The sequence below is a fragment of the Pelophylax lessonae genome (assembly GCF_965119305.1).
Source record: "Pelophylax lessonae genome assembly, chromosome: 4".
NCBI lineage: Eukaryota > Metazoa > Chordata > Amphibia > Anura > Ranidae > Pelophylax > Pelophylax lessonae.
Genome location: NC_138771.1, coordinates 121,403,833 through 121,425,472, shown reverse-complemented (window position 1 = coordinate 121,425,472; position 21,640 = coordinate 121,403,833). Strand labels below are relative to the sequence as shown.

The 21,640-nt window shown below is 42.1% G+C and overlaps 1 protein-coding gene across 1 annotated transcript in view; it reads right to left on the bottom strand.

The window, feature by feature from the left end:
- LOC309554552 (uncharacterized protein) overlaps window positions 1-21,640 on the bottom strand; it is a gene marked incomplete at both ends in the record, with an annotated part of 66,243 nt that overhangs the window by 18,998 nt on the left and 25,605 nt on the right. The window contains 4 exons of the mRNA XM_082256292.1: window positions 651-754; window positions 3,107-3,258; window positions 4,237-4,295; window positions 12,964-13,088. Coding sequence (XP_082112418.1) covers window positions 651-754; window positions 3,107-3,258; window positions 4,237-4,295; window positions 12,964-13,088 — 440 coding nt within the window. The remainder of the gene's footprint in view (window positions 1-650; window positions 755-3,106; window positions 3,259-4,236; window positions 4,296-12,963; window positions 13,089-21,640) is intronic.

The following is a 21,640-nucleotide window of genomic DNA, read 5'->3' as shown; positions in this document are numbered from 1 at the left end:
TAGCAGCCAAATACCTTGCTTGGGCACAGTCATAATGAGGCATGGGGCTGTCTTATATCTGCAGATATTAAGTTAAAGTGCCCTACAGGGCCGGATTAAGAGCATCATGGGCTTGGTGCTGTGGATTTTGAAGGGCCTTTAGGGCCGTGCCTTGGCATGCACCCAGAGGAGGAAGGGTGCAGCCATGCATCCCTAATTCCACATGGGATGCTGTCTCTGAAGCCCATAAACACATCCATGCATCGGCAACTGTCCCTCCTTGTCTGGCCTTCGTGCTGTGTGGGGAGGTTCTGAGGGAGCTGCCTGGGGAAGCGAGCATAGAAGCCAGACTTCTGTGTTTACAAGTGACAGAAGAGCGGTAACAGTGAATATGGCCAACCCGGGGCCTATATAAAGGTAGGGGCCTGGAGCTGCAGCTCCAATAGCCCCTACGTTAATCTGGCCCTGGTGCCCCAGTGGCAGATCACTAAAGTCGAGGAGAGACTCAAAGTCAGAGCAGGCACCTCATGTGTTTTTCTCCCCCTCCCTTTATTAAGGGCCATTATTTCATAAAAGGGATGGACTGCCTTTCTTTCCTATGCCATAAAACAGAACATTTCAGATTCTGGTGATAATACTTATTACAAAATTATTATTCACATGGGACATACCAAATTCAGAAGACTTTTTTGGAGGGTGATGGCATCTGATGAAGACATATTGGAGAGACTTGGTGTGTAGTCTTGTATGAGTGTGAATCTCACTTGCACAATGGCTATAATGAAGCAAAGGAAAAAATATGTACTATACAGTTTAAACAAATTTTTGTTATATAATTTCTGCTTCTTGAAGAAAATCTAAAACCTGAATGCACAATATTTCGTTTGTGAAAGCACTATCTCCTGTAAACAAATACCATGTTTTCTTCCATAAAATCTTGTTTTCAACTTTTTTTTATCCTTTTTTGCATTTTAAAACTGTTGATCTCCTCCAGCCTCATTCCACTACTTCCTGTCTACATGCACTCTCCCAGCAGCTAGCGGTTACACATCATTGCTCTGAATCAGCTTTCTAAAAGTGACAATGACCAAACAAGCCTGGGATTTGATGAAAGTACAGGAGCATGGTTGGAAGACAGTTGTCACCGTAACAGGAAGTGCCTGAACAAAGACCTCTATGGCAGGTTCAATAGATATTTTTTATTGATATATGCAGATCTAAAAGATTGTAAGCAATGCTTAAAATTACAGTCACAGGTCAAAATGTATAGCTTTAGGAAATCCTTGTGATTGGGTGTGCATAATTTAATTTATATTAATAGTAACTTATGATTTATAAATGTATATATTTTTTATAATAATTTAGATATTTATCATTATAATAATATAAATAATCAATCTGTGCAGAAACTAATAAAATAGCTTTGGCTTACAACAATGAGCTTGTCAAATTATTGTTACATCATCTGAAACATATCTATGCATGGCATTTTCAGTTAAATGCATGATGTGTCATATCGCATCATATATTTACTATATAATGTAACAATCAGAAAGTGTACCCAAGCTTAAAATAGGAATAAATAATCTTTAAAAAAATTCATAAAAATTGACAATGCGGGTTTGGAAATTTCAAGTATTTCCACAATGTTCTGTTGATAGTACAGAGATAAATATGGCAGAATGTTTTAAAGGCTATAAGGAACTCAACACACAAGCACTATACAGCAGATATAAGCTGGCTGAATGTAAAAGCTGGTGATTTTTAGGACTTCCCCAAATTTTTTTTCATAAATTGGTCAACCTTTCTAGTGTCAATAATGTTGCAATATTTTGGAAGTTAACCCACAAGGCCCCTTTCACATGGGGCGGAATCTGCCTGCTCAGCGGGGGATATCTCTTCTGCTCTCTACTGAGCAGGCGGATGACAGGTCCGTGTCTGAACCCCTATGCAGAGTGGACAAGCTCTCCTCAATGGGGGGGGGGGGGGGTCGGATGATGGAAACGGACTACATGTTAATTTCCATCCGACTGTCATCCGAATAGATCCACCGGACGGTTTGCGAACATATCACCATACATCTGTTTCCAGCTGATTTTGTTGGATCAGATGCCCAGTGGGTGTTCGCTGACATCCGCTGCCCCATGGAGGACAATGGGTGACCCGGTCGGGTCCCCCTGAACAACGGACAGGTGGACTTAATCGGTCCGCTGGTGTGAAGCAGAGATGTATAGTAACTAAGTAGAACTACTTCACTACTGTACTTAAGTACCGAAAGGCGGTATCTGTACTTTCCTAGAGTAGAATTTTTTTCTCCTACTTCCACTTTTACTTCACTACATTTTTTCGATGATTTCAATACTTCTACTCCGATATTTTTTTTTTGTGCTGCATAGTTACTTGTTACAATTATAAAAATGACCACTGCCAGAACAGTAGATGGCAGGTTTCATGAAGCTCAAAACATGTGTATTATCATACGAAAATAAATGCTACTGTATGTATAAATAAAAGCTGCATTTGAAATAATAAAAAACAATATGATGTACAAACTTTTGACTTCTTTCTTTAATAACTACATAACACAGTACTTCTACTTTTACTTTCAGTACTTGAGTAGCAATTTTCTTTTCAAAACTACTGGTACTTTTACTTTCAGTACTTGAGTAGCAAAATTTTTAAAAAAACTACTTGCAGTACTTAAGTACAAAAAATGTTGAATACTTTAGTACTTCTACTCAAGTCACTTTTTGATCGAGCACTTCCACTTCTACTCAAGTCCCTTTTTGATCGAGCACTTGTACTTTTACTCAAGTATGGGTTTTGAGTACTTTATACAACTCTGGTGTGAAGGGGCCTAAAGCTTTTCTGCAGGCAGCCTGTAGTGGGTGGTTGGATAGAGTCTGCTGGGTCCCCTCTCACAGCTCTGCTTTCTGCACAGGCTTCGAAAAGCACAGTGATGATGTCTCGGCTACATTTATAAGGTCAAATCTGGGATTGCAAAAGGTATTTGGTGCACAAAAAGTGGATTTATATTATATATGGCTATTGAGGAATATATTTAAATACATTTTTGTGGACAGAGTTCAGCTTTTTTTTTACTGTATTACACATTTCCATGTCTTACCTGTGGAATCCAGGTAAAAAAGGTCCAAAACAATACTCTTGTTGCTGAAAACGGCCCATTTATTTATTATGAGCTTGACAACTGAAGTCTGGTTTATTGAGAAATTTAGGAAGTACAAGTCCACAGATGCAATTACATGGCTTGGATCATTGCTGTAAGGGAAAAGAGAGTGCTAGGTGTCATGGAAAATCTTAGAAAAAAGGTAACGACTGGTAGAAAGTACAGAGAAAAATAAGGATTTGATGTACTGAACCATGTCTGAGCTATTCTATATATCAGGACAACATGGTAGAAACCAAATAGTATTGTATAGCTTGATAAATGATACAAAAAAAGGACTAAAGAGTCTAGAACACATATGACAGGTTGTGATGGGGTTTGTAGCTTTTCAGTAAATTAGAAGAAATGCTGGCTTTAGATGGGATTGGTATAGAGAAAATGTATGCTTTAGACCAGTGGTCTCCAAACCTTCTAAGCAAAGGGCCAGTTTACTGTTATTAAAATTTTTTGAGAGCCAGATTGGGGCCAGCGGAAGTATAAAATGCCTCAGTGTCAGTAAACAATGTCTGCGCTTAGTAGGAGGAGGAATAGTACCCCATCGTTGGTGACAGTGGCAAGAATAGTGTCCCATTGTGGGTGTCAGTGGAAGAAATAGTGCCCCATCATTGGTGTCAAAAGGAGAAATAGAGTTCAAACATTTATATCATTGGGAAGAATGGTAAACCATTATTGGTACAAGTGGGAGGAATGGTGAACCATCATTGATGTCAGTTGGTGGAATGGGGAACCATCATTGGTGTCAGTGTGAGAAATAGTGCCCCGTTATTGGTATCAGTGGGTGGAATAGTTTCCTATTGTTGGTTTCAGTAGGAGAAATAGTGCCCCATCATTGGTGTCAGTGGAAGGAATAGAGTTCCAACATATATATTAGTGGGAGATATGCCTGTAAAAGTGGCGTTTTTTTAAAGCTACATGTGTGCATTACCCTTGATTAAATAAAAAGAAATATACTTTTACATAAAAAATAATGAAAATTTATACATACAACTCAAATGCAACATGCATAATAATTTGATAAAGAAATACCTCTAAATGAATTAAAAGTTAGTTTTAATAACATTTCTACTTACGTGAATGTTTTTACAACTGGTCCCACATCCTCAGGTTGTTGCCCAAATATCTCTACGAACTGTAAAGTAAAATGAGAGGAGAGATGCAGTCACATAGCTGACATTTCCTGTATATAAGGATATATACAGTAGAGGGGAGATCTAATACATGGAGCAACTAGGGTTACACCAATGAGATTCTGGTTAACTTCCAGCGGCATACACTTAAAGTAGAACTAAAGTGAAACTGTTTTTTTTTTTTAGTTTTGGATAGAGTGGACCGGGATTAGACCCCCTGTCAGTTTTTTTTTTGCTGTATGTGTCTCCATTAGGGAGATTCGATCTCTCTATTTGTCCTGTTTACCATTATCATTAAAAGTGAAAGTAAAAGAAAATTTTGAGTTGTCCACAGAAAAGTAATAGAGGGGAAATCTTCCAATGGGGACACTAGGTCTGGTGATCTGGGGGTTCCCAAGGAATTCCCCTAATTTGCAGGGATCTCCTCTCACTTGCTGTTTGTCTATGGGACAGGAAGTGAAGGTAAATCTCCCCAATTGGACACAGCTGGCGAAAAAAAAAAAATCTGGCAATGGTTAAAAACCTCCATCACTCTATCCAAAATGAAAAAAAAAAAAACAATTTTGCCTATAGTATTTTAAAACTGCTATTATTTTTTGCACACATCATTTTTATTCAAATCAGTGTTTATTGTAAGAGGCATGCTATAATTACAGATATTGGTCATATCATTTGACATGTGGGATTACTATATAGTGGTAATGCACGCATATTTATAAGGAGGATAAAAACCATCAGTGGGAGCAGCATGAAAGCATTGAAGGTCCTCAATAGTGTGAAAACCACTCATTTCACATTGGTGTACCTCTATAGTTTTTATAGTATTTTTTCCCAAATAACTTTTATTGCATGTGTTAGACACGTGTAACACCCTAAAAATGTATGATAAGTTACCAAAAACTAGTAGTCACTTACTGACACCTAAAGTGGTTCTGAAGTCTTACATTTTTCCACCTTATGCATTCTATGCATTAAAGCGGAGTTCCACCCAAAAATTTAACTACGGCTTTAAGGCTTCCTGACCACCTGTGACAAGTCCCATTTGGCATGTCATTTTGTTTTGGGGGGTGGGGGGGGAGTGGGTACCTGTCAAATGTAGGTACTTCCGCTCCTCTCTCCTCTCCTCCCTGCAATCTTCTGGGACATGCCACAGGTCCCAGAAGATTGCCTGTCCGCTCAGAACGCGCAGAGTGACTCGCGCATGTGCAGTGCGCACCTGGCTGTGAAGCCACAAGCTGTCACAGCTGGGTGCCCACACTAGAGATGCCGGCACCCCGGGTAGAAGAGGGTGAGAACCAGAGGCGTAACTAGAACCTTCAGGGCCCCGATGCAAGAAACCACGAAGGGCCCCCCAAACCCCTGGCCGGGGCCCTTCCCTTCAAGCCCGGGGCTTTTCCCACTAATCCTGGCGCTCTTTACTCTTGTTGCATGGCCTTTTATTATGGTCCCGCAGCAGGATCCTTTCACAAGTTCTGCAGTGGGCACCCTTCCTGCAATCTTGGGGCCTCTCCACAGTGGTGCAATGCCAGGGCCCGGTTGCAAGTGTGACCTTTGAGATCCTGGAAGTTCACCCACTGGTTTGCTACTGGGCCCCCTGGAGCATGGGGCCCGGTAGCAATTGCAACCCCTGCAACCCCTGTAGTTACGCCCCTGGTGAGAACCGAGGCTCCCGCGGCCGCATCGCTGGATCATGGGACAGGTGAGTGTGTGTTTATTAACCACTTAAGCTCTGGAAGGATTTGCCTCCTTAATGACATTTCTTGCGATTCGGCACTGCGTTGCTTTAACTAACAATTACGCGGCCGTGCGATGCTGTACCCAAATAAAAAAATTTCCAACAAATAGCGCTTTCTTTGGTGGTATTTGATCACCTCTGCGGGTTTTTAGATTTTGTGCTATAAACAAAAAAGAGCCACAATTTTGGGGGAAAAAAAAAAAAAAAAAACACAATATTTTTTACTTTCTGCTATAGAATATTTCCTATAAAAAACATTTAAAGTCAAAATTGTTTTCAGTTTAGGCCAATTTGTATTCTGCTACATATTTTTGGTAAAAAAAATCCCACAAAGCGTATTTTAATTAGGCGGCGCAAACGTTATAGCGTTTACAAACTATGGGATAGATTTTTGGACTTTTTATTTATTTATTTTTTTTATTAGTAATGGTGGTGATCAGCAATTTTTAGCTGGACTGCGACATTGCAGCAGACAGATTGGATCCCTAACTGACATTGGGGACCAGTGACATTAATACAGTAATCAGTGCTAAATAATATGCACCGCTCCTCTATAAATGACACTGGCAGGGAAGGGGCTAATACTGGGGGTGATCAAGGGGTTAAATGTAAGCCTAAATGTGCTTGCTAACTGTGGAATGGAGGTGGGAGGGCTCTGTGAAAGGCACACAGATGGGCGTTTCAGCTTAGCTGAAACAAACAATCTCACTGTGCCTGTGTGACACGAGAGCTGTCTGCTTTGTTTATATAGGCAGGCGGCTCTCCTGTCAGTTTCTCTGAAGACTGCGGTAGACTGGGGGAGATCGAGCCCGCTCCTCCTACGGTCTGGCTCCTGCTGTGTCTAATCACAGCGGGACTGCGTGCACATAATCATGTAGATCTACATGATTATGCGCAGCCGAGCTGCCCTGCTGCAGTAAATCTGCGTGGGGCGGTCCGCAAGTGGTTAAAAGTCAGCAGCTACACTTTTTGTAGCTGCTGACTTTTATTAAGCCCAAAGACAGGTGGAACTCTGCTTTACGGTGAAAAACCTTCTATGCTGCAGAATACCCCCCAGCCCCCCTCCCCTTATTCTTACCTTACCAATCCAGCAATGTGCAGGAGAGCAGCGGCTCTCGCCACTGTCTCCCTCCTCCCTGGGCAGATTGATAGCAGAGGGAGCCATGGGCTATAAATGAAATGCTGTGCCGAGCAAGTAGGGGGTGGGGTCGAGCTGCCTGCTCTGTGTCAATAGATGCAGACAGGGCAGCTCGGGAACAAACCCGCACTGGTGCCCCCATGGAGAAGAGGAGAATCGTGACTGCTCTGTGCAAAATTCTAATTTTTTTAAAAAAAGAAGCTTTAATATCACTTTAATCTCCTTAGCGGTAATCCCGAGCGTGACTCGGGGTTGATTTTTCATATCAGGATCGGTAACCCCGAGTCACGCTCGGGGTGGATTGCAGAGAGCGCAGCGGTGTTCTCTTACCTTATCCTGGCGATCCAGCGATGATCTCTCATTGCTGAGATCGCCAGCCGAGAGTCCCGCCGCTCCTCCGTCCCTCCGTCGGTCTGATCACTTCCTAGTTCCGTTCCCCGCAGCAGCAATGCTGCATGGGAGCGGGACTAGGGAGGGAAATTAAAAAAAAAAAAAAAAAAACGTTGCACAAAACACAAAACACATTTTATATTGTATATATATATGCATGCATATATATATATATATATATATATATATATATATATATATATGCATATAAATGTATATATGCATATATATATGTGTATGTGTATATATATATATATATATATATATATATATATATATATATATATATATATGCACACACACATATATCTATATATAATATATAATGCATGAATTATAATCTAATCAATATCATTTTATTATATATATTATATATTAAATAATAAAATAATATTATTGATTCGATTATAATTCATGCGTTTGTGTTTCAAATTTATCACATCTGGGATGTCTACTAGACTCTTGTTTTGGTCAGGTTTAAGTCAGTAATTACTAAGAATTGTAGGCCTATAATACATAACGCCAAATTTCCATGAAAAGAATTGTACCGCTTTTGGTATGTAATTCCTGACATAATCATACCGCCAGGGAGGTTAAAGGGGAACTTAACAGTATTTGAGCAGCACAAACCAAAAATGGCATTTAATTCATTTTTAATATTCAAAGCAAACTCCCACATCCATCCATGTCTCTATGCTTTATTTTGTTGAGAAACCAATGTGTTTTTCTGCAGGCAGCTGTGCTTTTTGCCAAAGCTCCTAAACTCAACTCCATAAAAGCCTATGTGTCCATGCACACATAGGCTTTTACCAGAGTTTATTAGCTGCTGCGGTTAGGGGAGCTTCAACCTCCCTCATCCTCCATCTCCCAAACACAGAAGAATTGCATTCAAGATAGGAACTTTTCGACCACTGCGATTTTGCTGTGTTTTGCGTTTTCTCGTGGCCGGTGGTAAAAGTAGGCTGTGTGTACATGAAGCCTTAGAGGGTTGAGACAAACCATTTAACTCTAACAGGGGTACTTACAATGGTCAGTTTTTAAGAAATTATGTAAAACCTTTATCCCAAAAGAAAAAAAAAGAAAATTTGCTGCAACGGCTTATAAAGTGTTAGCTGTAGTTCAACTTTAATTCGTTAGTCAAATACATCTAAATCTGTTAGTCTAACACTACCCTCCCCCCAGGCTGGCAATTCTGCTGTCCAAAAGGTATCTCTGTTGCTGCTCCATGGAGTAGGGACACCCTAAAGCCAGCCACAGACAGTTTCAATTTTGACCAGTTCAGCAGGAACCAGCCGAGATTCGAACAATGTATGAGCAGGTTGAATGTACCCAAGGTAATTGATGGATCAACATGGGTACAACCAGCCTGTCAGATTTTACATGCAATTATTACTAGCTTCTATTATAGCTGCTAGCAATAATCACTGTATTCTTCCAGCATGGAGGGCTTCCCCCGCCCTCCAGGAGGACACAATGGCTTCACACAAGGGATTCTGCCATCAACACTAATTGTGTTGATGGGGGAATCAAGCGAGTCGACTCGTGTAGGGCCATCTTAAGACAGGAAGCGAGTTACTGGCCGGATCACCAGGTGAGATAAAGGAGAAAACAATCTAAGAATGTAAACTAATGCAGCCATTGCATCTGAAGTTTGGTAAGCTTCAATATACACTATATTGTCAAAAGTATTGATACACCTGCTGTTACACGCACATGAACTTTAATGGCATCCCAGTCTTAGTCTGTAGGGTTTAATATTAAGTTGGCCCACCCTTTGCAGCTATAACAGCTTCAACTCTTCTGGAAAGGCTGTCCACAAGGTTTAGGAGTGTGTCTATGGGAAAGTTTGTCCATTCTTCCAAAAGGGCATTTGTGAGGTCTGGCACTGATGTTGGACAAGAAGGCCTGGCTTGCAGTCTTCGCTCTAATTCATCCCAATTCTATCAGGTTGAGGTCAGGACTCTGTGCAGGGCAGTCAAGTTATTCTACCCAAACTTGCTCATCCATGTCATTATGGACCTTGATTTGTGACTAGTTCATATCATTTAGTGGAGGAGGATTAAGGTGTAGGATTGTTTTTCAGGGGTTGGGCTTGGCCCCTTAGTTCCAGTGATGGAAATTCTTAAGGCATCAGCATACAAAGACAACTTGGACAATTCAATGCTCCCAACTTTGTGGGAACAGTTTGGGGATGGCCCCTTCCTGTTCCAGCATGACTGCCCACCAGTGCACAAAGCAAGGTCTATAAAGACATGGATGAGTGAGTTTGGGGCAGAGGAACTTGACTGGCCTGCACAAAGTCCTGACTTCAACCTGGCAGAACACCTTTGGGATAAATTAGAGCAGAGACTGTGCGCTTCTGGAAGAATGGTCAAACATTCCCAAAGACACACTCCTAAACCTTGTGGAGAGCCTTCCCAGAAGAGTCCTGACCTCAGTCCAAAAAAACACTTTTGGGATGAAGTAGAACGAAGACTGCAAGCCCGGCCTTCTCGTCCAACATCAGTGCCTGACCTCACAAACATTCTGATAGACACACTTCAAAACCTTGTGGACAGCCTTCCCAGAAGAGTTGAAGCGGTTATAGCTGCAAAAGTTGGGCCAACACAATATTGAACCCTACAGACTAAGACTGGGATGCCATTAAAGTTTATGTGCGTGTAAAGGCAGGCGTCCCAATACTTTTGACAACAGTGTATTTTGTTTTTGAGTGTAATACTTCTTTTACTAAACCTGTATTCTAATCCTAACATTATCCCTAAGTCTCGGGAAAACAAAAAACAGCTTACTGTCATGTCAATGCGTTTATGTTATCATAATGATAAATACAGTATTATCAAAGCAATACTAGCAATGAAGAGTAAGTACTAAAAGATTAGTGCACATGTATTATACTCCTGGGTTATACAAGCTATTTGATTTTGCCTGGGCAATAACTTTTTGAGACTAGACTCTCTTATGTAACCAGAATTGTACTGTTGTTCTTATGGATTCATTACTATGTTTTCTATATATTTATGAATAAAGATTTTCAAAATATGAAAGATTGTTTCACATGGCAGGGAATAGCACACCTAGCCCCAGGAAGAGGGTTCTTGAGAAAGGAGTAATTGCCATGTGAAGGTAAGCAATGGCAACGAGAGCTGCATGATTCTGGATAAAATGAGAATCACAATTAATTTTGCTTAGAATAAAGATCAGGACTCACTAACGATTCTCGACGTAACATCATCTTTCACATTATACAAAAAAACTGGGCTAACTTTATTATTTCGTTTTTTAAAAATTCATTGAAGTGTATCTTTTTCCAAAAAAACTGCGTTCGAAAGGCCACTGCGAAAATACAGTGTGACATAAAATATTGCAAAGACTGCCATTTTATTCTCTAGGGTCTCTGCTAAAAAAAAAAAAAAAAAAAAAAAAAAAAAAAAAAAGCTATATATACTGTATATATATATATATATATATATATATATATATATATATATATATATATACACACATAATATAATAATGGTTCTAACTAATTTTCTAGTAACAACCACTGGTTTTAACTTGTAGGCAACAAATGTCAGAAAAAAGCTTAGTCTTTAACCACTTAAGCCCCGGAAGATTTTACCCCCATTCCGACCAGGGGGTATTTTGCGATTCGGCACTGCGTGACTTTAACGGACAATTGCGTGGTCGTGCGACGCTGTACCTAAACAAATTTGGCGTCCTTTTTTTCCCACAAACAGAGCTTTCTTTTGGTGGTATTTGATCACCTGAGCGATTTTTTGATCACGCGCTATAAACAAAAAAAGAGCGTAAATTTTGCAAAAATAGCAATATTTTTCACATTTTTTTATATGAAATTCCCCCCAAAAAAAATGTAAAAATCAAAATTTTTTAACATTTTCGGCCGATTTGTTTTATGCTACCTATGTTTGGTAAAAAAAATCGCAAAAAGCGTATTTTGATTGGTTTGCGCAAAAGTTATCGCGTTTACTAACAAAGGGAAAGACTTTTGTCATTTTTGTTGTTTTTTTTTTTTAACGCGTAATGGCGGCGATCTGCGATTTTTTTTGCGGTACTGCGACATTGGGGCGGACAGATCGGACCCTTGACTGACATTTTTGACACTTTTGGGGTTACCAGTGACATTTCTACAGTAATCAGTGCTATACATATGCACTGTTACTGTAAAAATACACTGGTAGTGAAGGGGTTAACTTTATTTGGGAGGGAGGGGCTGTGTGTGTCCCTAGGGGTGTGCTTTCTACTGTGATTGGCTGTGGCTTGAGCTGTAAGGACACTGATCAACGGATCTACATAGTAGATCCGTGTGATCAGTGTTTTTACACCGAGGAAAATGACAGGTGGCTTGTTTACACAAGCCGCCTGACTTTCTCCCTCTCCCGCCGATCGCTGAGTGACCGGCGGACATCGGGTCCGCCGGTCACACGTGTGGGGGGGTCCGTGACCACGCGGGAGCGGGTGCGCGCCTCCGGGGGCGCGCGCTCGCTCCCTAGACCCTCACAAGCTAGTGACGTAGCCCTACGTCACTTTGCCTGTGAGGGGCTGACTGCCGACGTAGATCGGCGTTAGGCAGTCGGCAAGTGGTTAAAGCAGAGTTCCAGCCATTTTTTTGTTTATTAAAGTCAGCAGCTACAAAAAGTGTAGCTGCTGGTTTTTAATAAACACACACTCACCTGTCCCAGGATCCAGCGATGCAGCCGCCTGAAGCCTCGCTCCTCTCCTTCTCCTCTCGGCGGCACCGGCATCATTAGTCACGCTGCGCGTCCTGAATGGCTGGGCAATCTTCTGGGACCTCTGACGTGTCCCAGAAGATTGCAGGGAAGGAGGGGGAGAGGAGAACTTCTGCTCAGGGCGCCGCAGCGCTCCAAGCGGAAGTGGGAGCGGGTACCTGTCAAAACTAGGTACCCGCTTCCCTCCTCAAAAAAATGACATGCCAAATGTGGCTTGTCAGGTGGTCAGGAGTACTTAAAGCGGAAGTTCCACTTTTGGGTGGAACTCCGCTTTAAGTCGTTAAACTGCCTTCATTTACAGACCTAAGTTCATCTCTTTGATCTAAAAGAACCCAATGATACATTGTAAAACATGTTTAAAGTTACCTCCCAGCACTGAGCAGTGTTGATAAACATTTGCCGGAGGCTTTTTTTTTTTTTACATCTGTGAGTGAACAGAGAACAGCTCTACACTGTATGAATCGTGGAAATGCCGGATTGATATCTTGAGGGGGGTTGACTCGCAATTTTTTAATGATTAATCGTGCAGCTCTAATGGCAATTAATTAAGGGACTTCTGGTAATTATCTATCTTGTTACTGGAATTTTAAAGCGATGTAAGAAGCCAGGATGTGGCTGAATTTATCTCAATTCAAAAATGAAAAATCGTTATATCTTACAGAGTTTTCAATGGCCTTAGCATTTGTCTGAAAAGCACTGCTGGATTTCACAGTCAGGTCTGATGATGGAGATAGGTTTAGAATTCCCAGAGACAGGCTGATTATATTAAAGGTCAGATTCTTTCCTGGAATAGAAGAATGAAAAACAATAAATCTAAAATTAAATAATAAACATCTGTAAATAATCCACTGTTGAGACTAAATTCCATTTTTGTTATGCAAGATGACAATTAATAGATGAATAATAAAACTTTTCTGTATAGAATCTTTGTAAAAACATTCAAACATTTCCCCCTACCAATGTCTTAGATCAGCGGTTGCCCACTGGTCTACAAGAAAGTTCTGGTGGTCCCCAGGGGTTATGCACAAATTCAAATTGTGGCAGATGTATACCACCTAATGTTGTTTCCAGTGTTGTTCTCGATGTCAGGATGTTGATACCCAATGCCTCCTTTGCAGTTCCGGCTCCTGTGAACTCAGAGGGAAGCGCCAGGAGTAGTGCAGAGAGCAGGAGGTGAAAAAGGAGGGGGCTTCCAATGGCAGCCCTGATCACAGACTGTGGGAGGGAGCACAGAGCTCAAGCACATGGCTGGATAAAAAGATGAGATCCAATGATGAGTCTGTTTAAGGCAGCAGTGTGATGCAGAATACAGAGGGGGAGGGGGGGGTGTGAGCAGAAGGGGTCAGAGATCCATAGCATTGTGTGTAAAAGGCATGTAAGATTCAAGTTAGTGGTCTGCGGGATTCAAAATTGTGAGTTTAGTAGTCCATGAGGTCATAAAGGTTTGCGACCACTGTCTTAGAAAACAGTTGTGGTGCGTTAACGCACATCATGAGTAGGGCAGCCTATTTGACTCAATAGAAAGAAAGATGCATATGACAATTTTATTTTTTCCACAATGCAGGCCACCAAATCAAATATTATGTGTATTCTGATGCATTGGAAGCCATTCAGAATGAATAGCACCACTCTATGCATAGGGCTGTCTGTTTTACCGTGCATTACCACAGCACACAAGTGTGGATAGTGCACACAAAGAAGAAGAGCCTGTGTTACTAAAGACAAATCATAGTGTTCTCCTTTTAACTTTTAATTTGTGTTTATTCTGTTGCTAGAACAGCAAAAATGTTTATCTCTGAACCTTTTAAATTTGGTCTCACATGCATATCTCTGATTTACCTTAAAAAAAGAATAGCGCACACATGCAAAAGAAATGACTATCAAATATGGAGACAATCCATAAATAAAAATGGGGATTTAGTTCCACCATATGGCCATATCGTGCTCAAGCCCACCACTGCGTCAAAGTACCCCATTATCAGTGGGTCCTACACTATCCATAAAAAAGGGGTGAATCCAGCCTCTCTTACCCTTGGAGACAACACTCCTTGCTGGGAAGGTGTGCTAATGCACTGCAGGGGACTCCTCCTATATCTACTTGATAGAGGACACCAATAGAGTACAGGTGTGTGTGGGGGATGGGATGCTCAACCCCAGAAGTCTGGTCAGACCGAATACATAATAAACAAGCAAAAAATTGGGGGAGCAAACCCTGAACATGTATATCTAAAGCCGGTGCAGCTATGGACCAAGCAACATGTATATTAAAAATATTTTTTAATATACATGTTGCTTGGTCCATAGCTGCACCGGCTTTAGATATACATGTTCAGGGTTTGCTCCCCCAATTTTTTGCTTGTTTATATCTCTGATTTACCGAAAGCTATGCCATATATGACCTACACTATCCATTTAACCGGTTGCCGACCGCCGCACGACTATATACTGCGACGGTCAGCCCCGGCCAGGCAGAGTGAAGTATCGGTACGTCACTTGCCTGTCATTTCCTTGTGAGCCAATAGCGCCCGCCGCGGCTCGTTCACAGGGAAGTTAGTGCGTGTGACCGGCGGACCTGATGTCTGCCGGTCACTCGCCGATCGTCGGTACAGAGGGAGAAAGTCAGGCGGCTAATGTAAACAAGCCGCCTGTCATTCTCCCCTGTGTAGAAACAGTGTTCAGACGGTTCTACTATGTAGGACCGTTGATCACAGTTCCTACACTAGTAGCCACAGCCAATCACAGTAGAAAGCACGCCCCTAGGGACACACTTAACCCCTCCCTCCCCAATAAAGTTAACCCCTTCCCTGCCAGTGTCATTTTGCAGTAACAGTGCATATGTATAGCACTGATTACTGTAGTAATGTCACTGGTAACCCCAAAAGTGTCAAAAATGTCAGTCAAGGGTCCGATCTGTCCGCCGCAATGTCGTAGTACCGCAAAAAAAAAAAATCGCAGATTGCCGCCATTACGCGTTAAAAAAAAAAAAACACCAAAAATCACAGAATTCTTTCCCTTAGTTAGTAAACGCAATAACTTTTGCGCAAACCAATCAAAATACGCTTTTTGCGATTTTTTTTACCAAACATAGGTAGCAGAAAACAAATTGGCTAAAAATGTTAAAAAATTTTGATTTTTACATAGTTACATAGTTACATAGTAGGTGAGGTTGAATAAAGACAACAGTCCATCCAGTTCAACCTGTGTAGGTGTGTGTGGCTGTAATCATCTCGAATACCCCTGAATGTTCTGATCCTTGAGATGTATGTCTAGAAGTCTTTTGAAAGCCACCATATTACCTGCAGAAACCACCTCTTGTGGTAGAGAATTCCCCAATCTTGTAGCCCTAACAGTAAAGAACCCCCCACGTTGCCTGAGGTTAAAACGCTTCTCCTCCAATCGCATTGTATGCCCCCGAGTCCTCATGCAATCCCTGCGACTGAATAGCTTTTCTTCTAAGCCTAGATCCCCATTGAGATATTTAAAAATTGCTATCATGTCCCCCCTCAGGCGTCTCTTCTGCAGGGAGAATAAATCAAGCGATTGCAGACGCTCCTCATAATCAAGGTCCTCCAATCCCCTAATTAGTTTAGTTGCCCTTCTCTGGACCCTCTCCAGCTCCAACACATCCCTTCTGAGGACTGGTGACCAGAACTGGACAGCATACTCCAGATGCGGTCAGACCAGAGTTTTATAAAGTGGAAGGATTATAGTCTTATCTCTGGAATACATCCCTTTCTTAATGCATGCTAATATTCTGCTGGCTTTGGCAGCTGCCGCTTGACATTGCATGCTGTTGCCTAGTCTATCATCCACCAATACTCCCAGATCCTTCTCCATTTTTGATTCTCCCAGGGGTTCCCCTCCTAACGTGTATTGTGCTTTTATGTTGCTAGTCCCCAAGTGCAAAAACCTTACACTTCTCCACGTTAAACCTCATTTGCCAAGTTGTTGCCCACTCCGTTATTTTGTCCAGGTCATTCTGTAGGATATCTGCTTCATGCTGTGCTGTTATTGCCCTGCCTAATTTTGTGTCATCTGCAAAAACTGAAATTGAACTACAGATCCCGTCCTCAATGCTGTTTATGAATAAATTGAACAAGGTTGGTCCCAGGACTGAGCCTTGGGGGACCCCGCTTACTACCTCAGACCAGTCTGAGTATGCGCTGTTTATTACCACCCTTTGGACACGCCCTTTTAGCCAGTTCCATATCCAAGAGCAAACCCTGCTGTCGATACCTGCAGACCTTATTTTATAAATTAAGCGCTTATGGGGAACTGTATCGAACGCCTTAGCGAAATCCAAGTACACCACATCCACTGGTCTGCCCCTATCTAGCTCACAGCTCACCTCCTCGTAGAATGTTAAGAGATTGGTTTGACAAGAACGCCCATTTGTAAACCCGTGCTGGTTACTACTAATGATGCTGTTGCCCTTAGCAAACTCTACGATATAGTCCCTTATCATCCCCTCCAGAAGTTTACATACTACTGATGTCAGACTAACAGGCCTATAATTTCCCGGGATATGCCTCTGACCCTTTTTGAATATCGGAATCACGTTAGCTTTCCTCCACTCCCCTGGTACATCTCCTGTCCTAATACTGTCCGCAAAGATCAGGAACAGTGGTCTGGATATAACCTTACTGAGTTCCTTTTACATTTTTTGGGGGGGGAATTTCATATAAAAAAATGTGAAAAATATTGTTATTTTTGCAAAATTTACGCTCTTTTTTTGTTTATAGCGCGAAAAGTAAAAATCGCACAGGTGATCAAATACCACCAAAAGAAAGCTTTGTTTCTGGGGAAAAAAGGACATCAAATTAGTTTAGGTACGGCGTCGCATGACCGCGCAATTGTCCGTTAAAGTCACGCAGTAAAAAAATCGCAAAAAAAACCCTGGTCTTTAAGCAGCCAAATCCTCCGGGGCTTAAGTGGTTAAAATAGAACAAAAGGCAAAACTTTTTTTTTTTTTTTGAGTAAAGGAGGGTTATAACAACTTTTCGCTTTTTTGGCCTTCAATGCCACATTGGTGAGATTTCCCTTTACTTCCTGTCCCATAGCCAATTCAGGAAGTGCGAGGAAATAGTGTCCCCATTAGAAAATTTCCTTTCTATTTTTGTTTTAGGGACAATCCAAAATATTAAGATTTTCTTTAACATTCACTTTTAGTGAGAACGCTAATCAGGGCAAATAGGTTGAGATTTTTGCTTTCCATGATAACAGTAAATATGACAGAGAGGATGAATCTCCCTAACGGCGACACTCATTTTGGTCTGATTTATATAAAATTGTATATAAAATGCACTTTCTATCTTTCAAAAAGTGTTTTCCAGTGCTAAACTTTTCATTAAGTTTCAAAATTTCTGCATTTGTACATTTCAAAAGCCAATATAAAGGAATAAAAGGAGAAATAGATCTATGCGCTACCAGTAGAAAAAGAAGGGGGAAATAAGGAGGAAGCGGAAATGTAAAATGGAGCACCCGGACCCTGCAGCCAATTGTCACCACATAGAGAGTAAATAAAGAGATAAGGTAGATTCAGCGCAAGATATCACTACTGGATGAACCACAATTTAGGAGTAAACCTAATCAGAAAATAATTGATTCAAAGATTTCTTCTAGTTTTTTTGACAATATTTTTTGTATATTATTTTGTTGACTATCAACAGATTGCTATTTCACTTGCACCTTTATTGCTATTCATTTGTCATTTTCACTGGCACATTTCAATCTCTTCCTACCCAATTGGTTGTAGGGGTTCACTTATCGGAGAGCGTTAATCCTACGTTCTTTTCACTTCATTTATCAGTCCCACGTACTGTTTTGTGTTCCATTATCTCACACACCTATTGTGTAATCTGCGGTATAGGGGTTCACTCTTCAGAGGGCACTTACTTGAAATTTTCACATCACTTTTGTTTTTTTATTCAATTTTTTCCTAAGGTCATTACTAATTGTCTACATAAGCACGAATCATTTAGTCACTTGTTTATTAAAGCGGAGTTCCACCCTGGTTATACATTTCTTTACAAAAATACCCCCGGGACAGTCAGGGCTAGCACATTCCACAATGGCTAGCCTCTGATCTGTCCCGGGTTGCACTTACCTTTCAGGAGATATACTTACCTTGAAATTGTCTTCTCCAGCGCTGCCATCTCAGGTGTGGGCAGCTTGAAGCCAGCACGATCCTCTTCCGCGTCCTCTTCGGTCCTCTTCCTCCTTCTTCGGTCCCACGATGCACTGCACCGGCCCCGACGTCACTTCCGGGTCGCGCGCGTCATCCCTCCACAGCTTCTGGGCATGCCCAGAAGCTGTTTAGAAGGGGATGACGCGCGCGCCCCGGAACTGACGTCGGGGCCGGTGCAGGCGCAATGATTCCTGGGAGCTATGACGTTCAGCTCCCAGGAATCATTGCAAAAGTCAGGAAGTGACGAATCGCCGTGGCCGCCGAGGGGAGGAAGAAGGAAGTAAGGTGAGTATATTTTCTCTAAAAGGTAAGTGAAAAAAAAAAAAAAATTGCGATTATCCATTTGTTTTTCAGGTGACCGGGAGCGAGAAGATGGAGGTAAGTATAAATTTCGGGTGGAACTCCGCTTTAAGCACTTGAATTTCTGCATTGCTCATTTATTTATGATCTAGAAGAAATCTTTGAATCAATTATTTTCTGATTAGGTTTACTCCTATATTGTGGTTCATCCAGTAGTGATATCTTGCGCTGATTCTACCTCATCTCTTTAATATAAAGGAATAGTAGTGGTTAAAAAAAGCACTTGTAGGTTTAACTACCGTATATACTCGAGTATAAGCTGACCCGAATATAAGCCGAGGCCCCTAATTTTACCACAAAAAAGTGGGAAAACTTATTGACTCGAGTATAAGCCTAGGGTGGGAAATGCAGCAGCTACTGGACCCAACTGGACCACCATGAGACACAAAACAGGGGCTGCGGGCATGGTACAGGAGATGCAGGCATGGTACAGGAGATGGCACAGGTCATGGTACAGGCATGGCACAGGTCATAGTACAGGAGATGGTACAGGTCATGGTACAGGCATGGCACAGGTTATCATATAGGCATGGCACAGGTGATGGTATAGGCATGGCACAGGTGATGGTATAGGCATGGCTCAGTAGGTATAGACATGGCACAGGAGATGCAGTGCTGCGGGCATGGTACAGGAGAATGTCTTGTACCATGCCCGCAGCACTGCATGAGGAAATGCAGGGGCTGCGGAGGAGTCTCACTTACCTGTCAGTGAGGCGCCTTACATTTAAAAATGGCGCTGCTCGGAGCTAACACGTCACTGCGCATGCGCCGCCGATGCGCGAGAAAGCCCGTACACGTTCGGCTATTCTTGGGCAGACGGCGCATGCGCGGTGACATGTTGGCGCCAGGCGGCGCCATTTTTAAAGAGTAAGTGAGCCAGTGACTCAAATATAAGCCAAAGGGGGCTTTTTCAGCATAAAAAAACATGCTGAAAAACTCGGTTTATACTCGAGTATATACGGTAATCATTTTTTTTTTTGTAGAATTCTCCTTTAAGGGGATGTGGCAGGGATGTGTCTTATGCCTACATACTTTTGCTATAAGTTGTCCCTCGTTCCCATCTTAAAAAGTTGGGAGGTATGAAAACCTGACAGGCGTTTTAATACCTCTCCACTCTTACCCAATTAAAGAAAAAAAAAATTGTTTGCCTTTTGTTATACTTGCCTGCTATTCATACAGTATATATTAGGCAAGCATAGCTTCCAACTGTCTCGGATTTAAAAGGGCCGTGATTTTTAGCTGGGCTGTCATGTCTCCCAGGTGTTGCTATTGAAACTGGGGAGTCTCCCCACTGGTTCCATGAGTAGGGTTCTCATTGGGCAGTGGAGGAAACCCAATCAGTGGCACATTCAGGCCTGTATCTACCCCAAAAAGGCAGATTCTGCCACACAGGATTCTGGGAGTGGGTATAAGTTTGAGGGGAGCGCATGACACAGCGTCTTTGGCAGGAAGCAGAGTCCCAGGAGGGAGAGTACGGCTGTCTCTCCTCCTGCCAGAAGGATCTGGTGTCTCGGGTGGCTTGCCTGAGGATACAGAGAGAGCTGAGCTGCAGAGAGGATCCGGTGTGCCAAGGACCATCGGAGTAGAGGGGGTCCAGTTTTAGGAAAGCATTCCAAGTTCGTGAATACTATAACTGCCCCTGGGGGTCTGCCTAGCTGAGAGGAGACCACTCCGGTGAAGGTCCAAGGGTCCAGGAGCTAGCTAGTGGTAAAGGGGGTGCCAGTGTGACCCTAAAGTGTCAGAAGGGGTGCCTAGTGAGAGGACCCTGAAGTGTCAGAGGGGGTGTCTAGTGAGAGGACCCTGAAGTGTCAAAGGGGGCGCCAGCGGTTGGGCCCTGAAGAAATAATGTGTACAGCATGCAGTGTGCAGTGTACAGTGTTAAGAGTTGCAGCAGCACAAGCAGTTACAAGGAGCTACCTCAGTCAGTGAAGGGCTGGAGGGAGCTGTTCATAGGACTTTTGAGCTTAACAGAGTTTCAAGAGTCAAGTTTCACTACAGTCCGGAATCTTTTGAGTTAACCAGAGGGTTAAAATTCAAGTTCTAGTACAGTTCAGCAATAAAGAAACTTTCAAGCGTCAGTAAGCGTTGGTCGGCATCCAGCTGGCGGACTCAAGACAGCGCTAACAGGCATTTTTCTACAGAGTGACCCAGTTTTAGCAGGGGAGTATCCCACTCATTCCCTTCTCCCATCCCCAATATAAAATAAACAAAACAAACCAAAGATGCTGGAATGGTCATTGTCTCAGCTCTCACACTAGGGTATTCAGCTTAAATGAGCTGAAGGTATCACCGGTAACAATGGCAGACCCATCTTAGGCCTAATGCCTGGAAAACCTGCTACATGTATATAAAATGCACTATTTATATATTAAAAAGCGTTTCCCAGTGCTAAACCTTTCATCCAACTTCTAAATTGCTGCATTTGTAAAATGTCAAAAGCCAATATAAAGAGTGGCAAAAAAAGCACTCGTGGGTTCAACTAACCCTCTCTTTAGTATAATTGTCCTTTAAGTGGGTGTGGAAGGGGGTGTGTCCTATGCCTACATACTGTTGCTAATAGGTATCCCTCGTTCCTATCTCAAAAAGGTGGGAGCTATGGGTATGTCTACAAATTAGTTGATAATAAATCTAAAGTAGTGTAGCGCCCTCCTAGGTAGGTGCTAGGAAAAAGCTTAAAGTGGTTCCTTCTGCTTATCAGGTCGCTAGAATCTGTTATTTTTGCCTGTCACATGTTTCCAGGTGTGGGAGTGTCCCCATTGTATCCAATAAGGGAGCTTGTTGGACAGTGG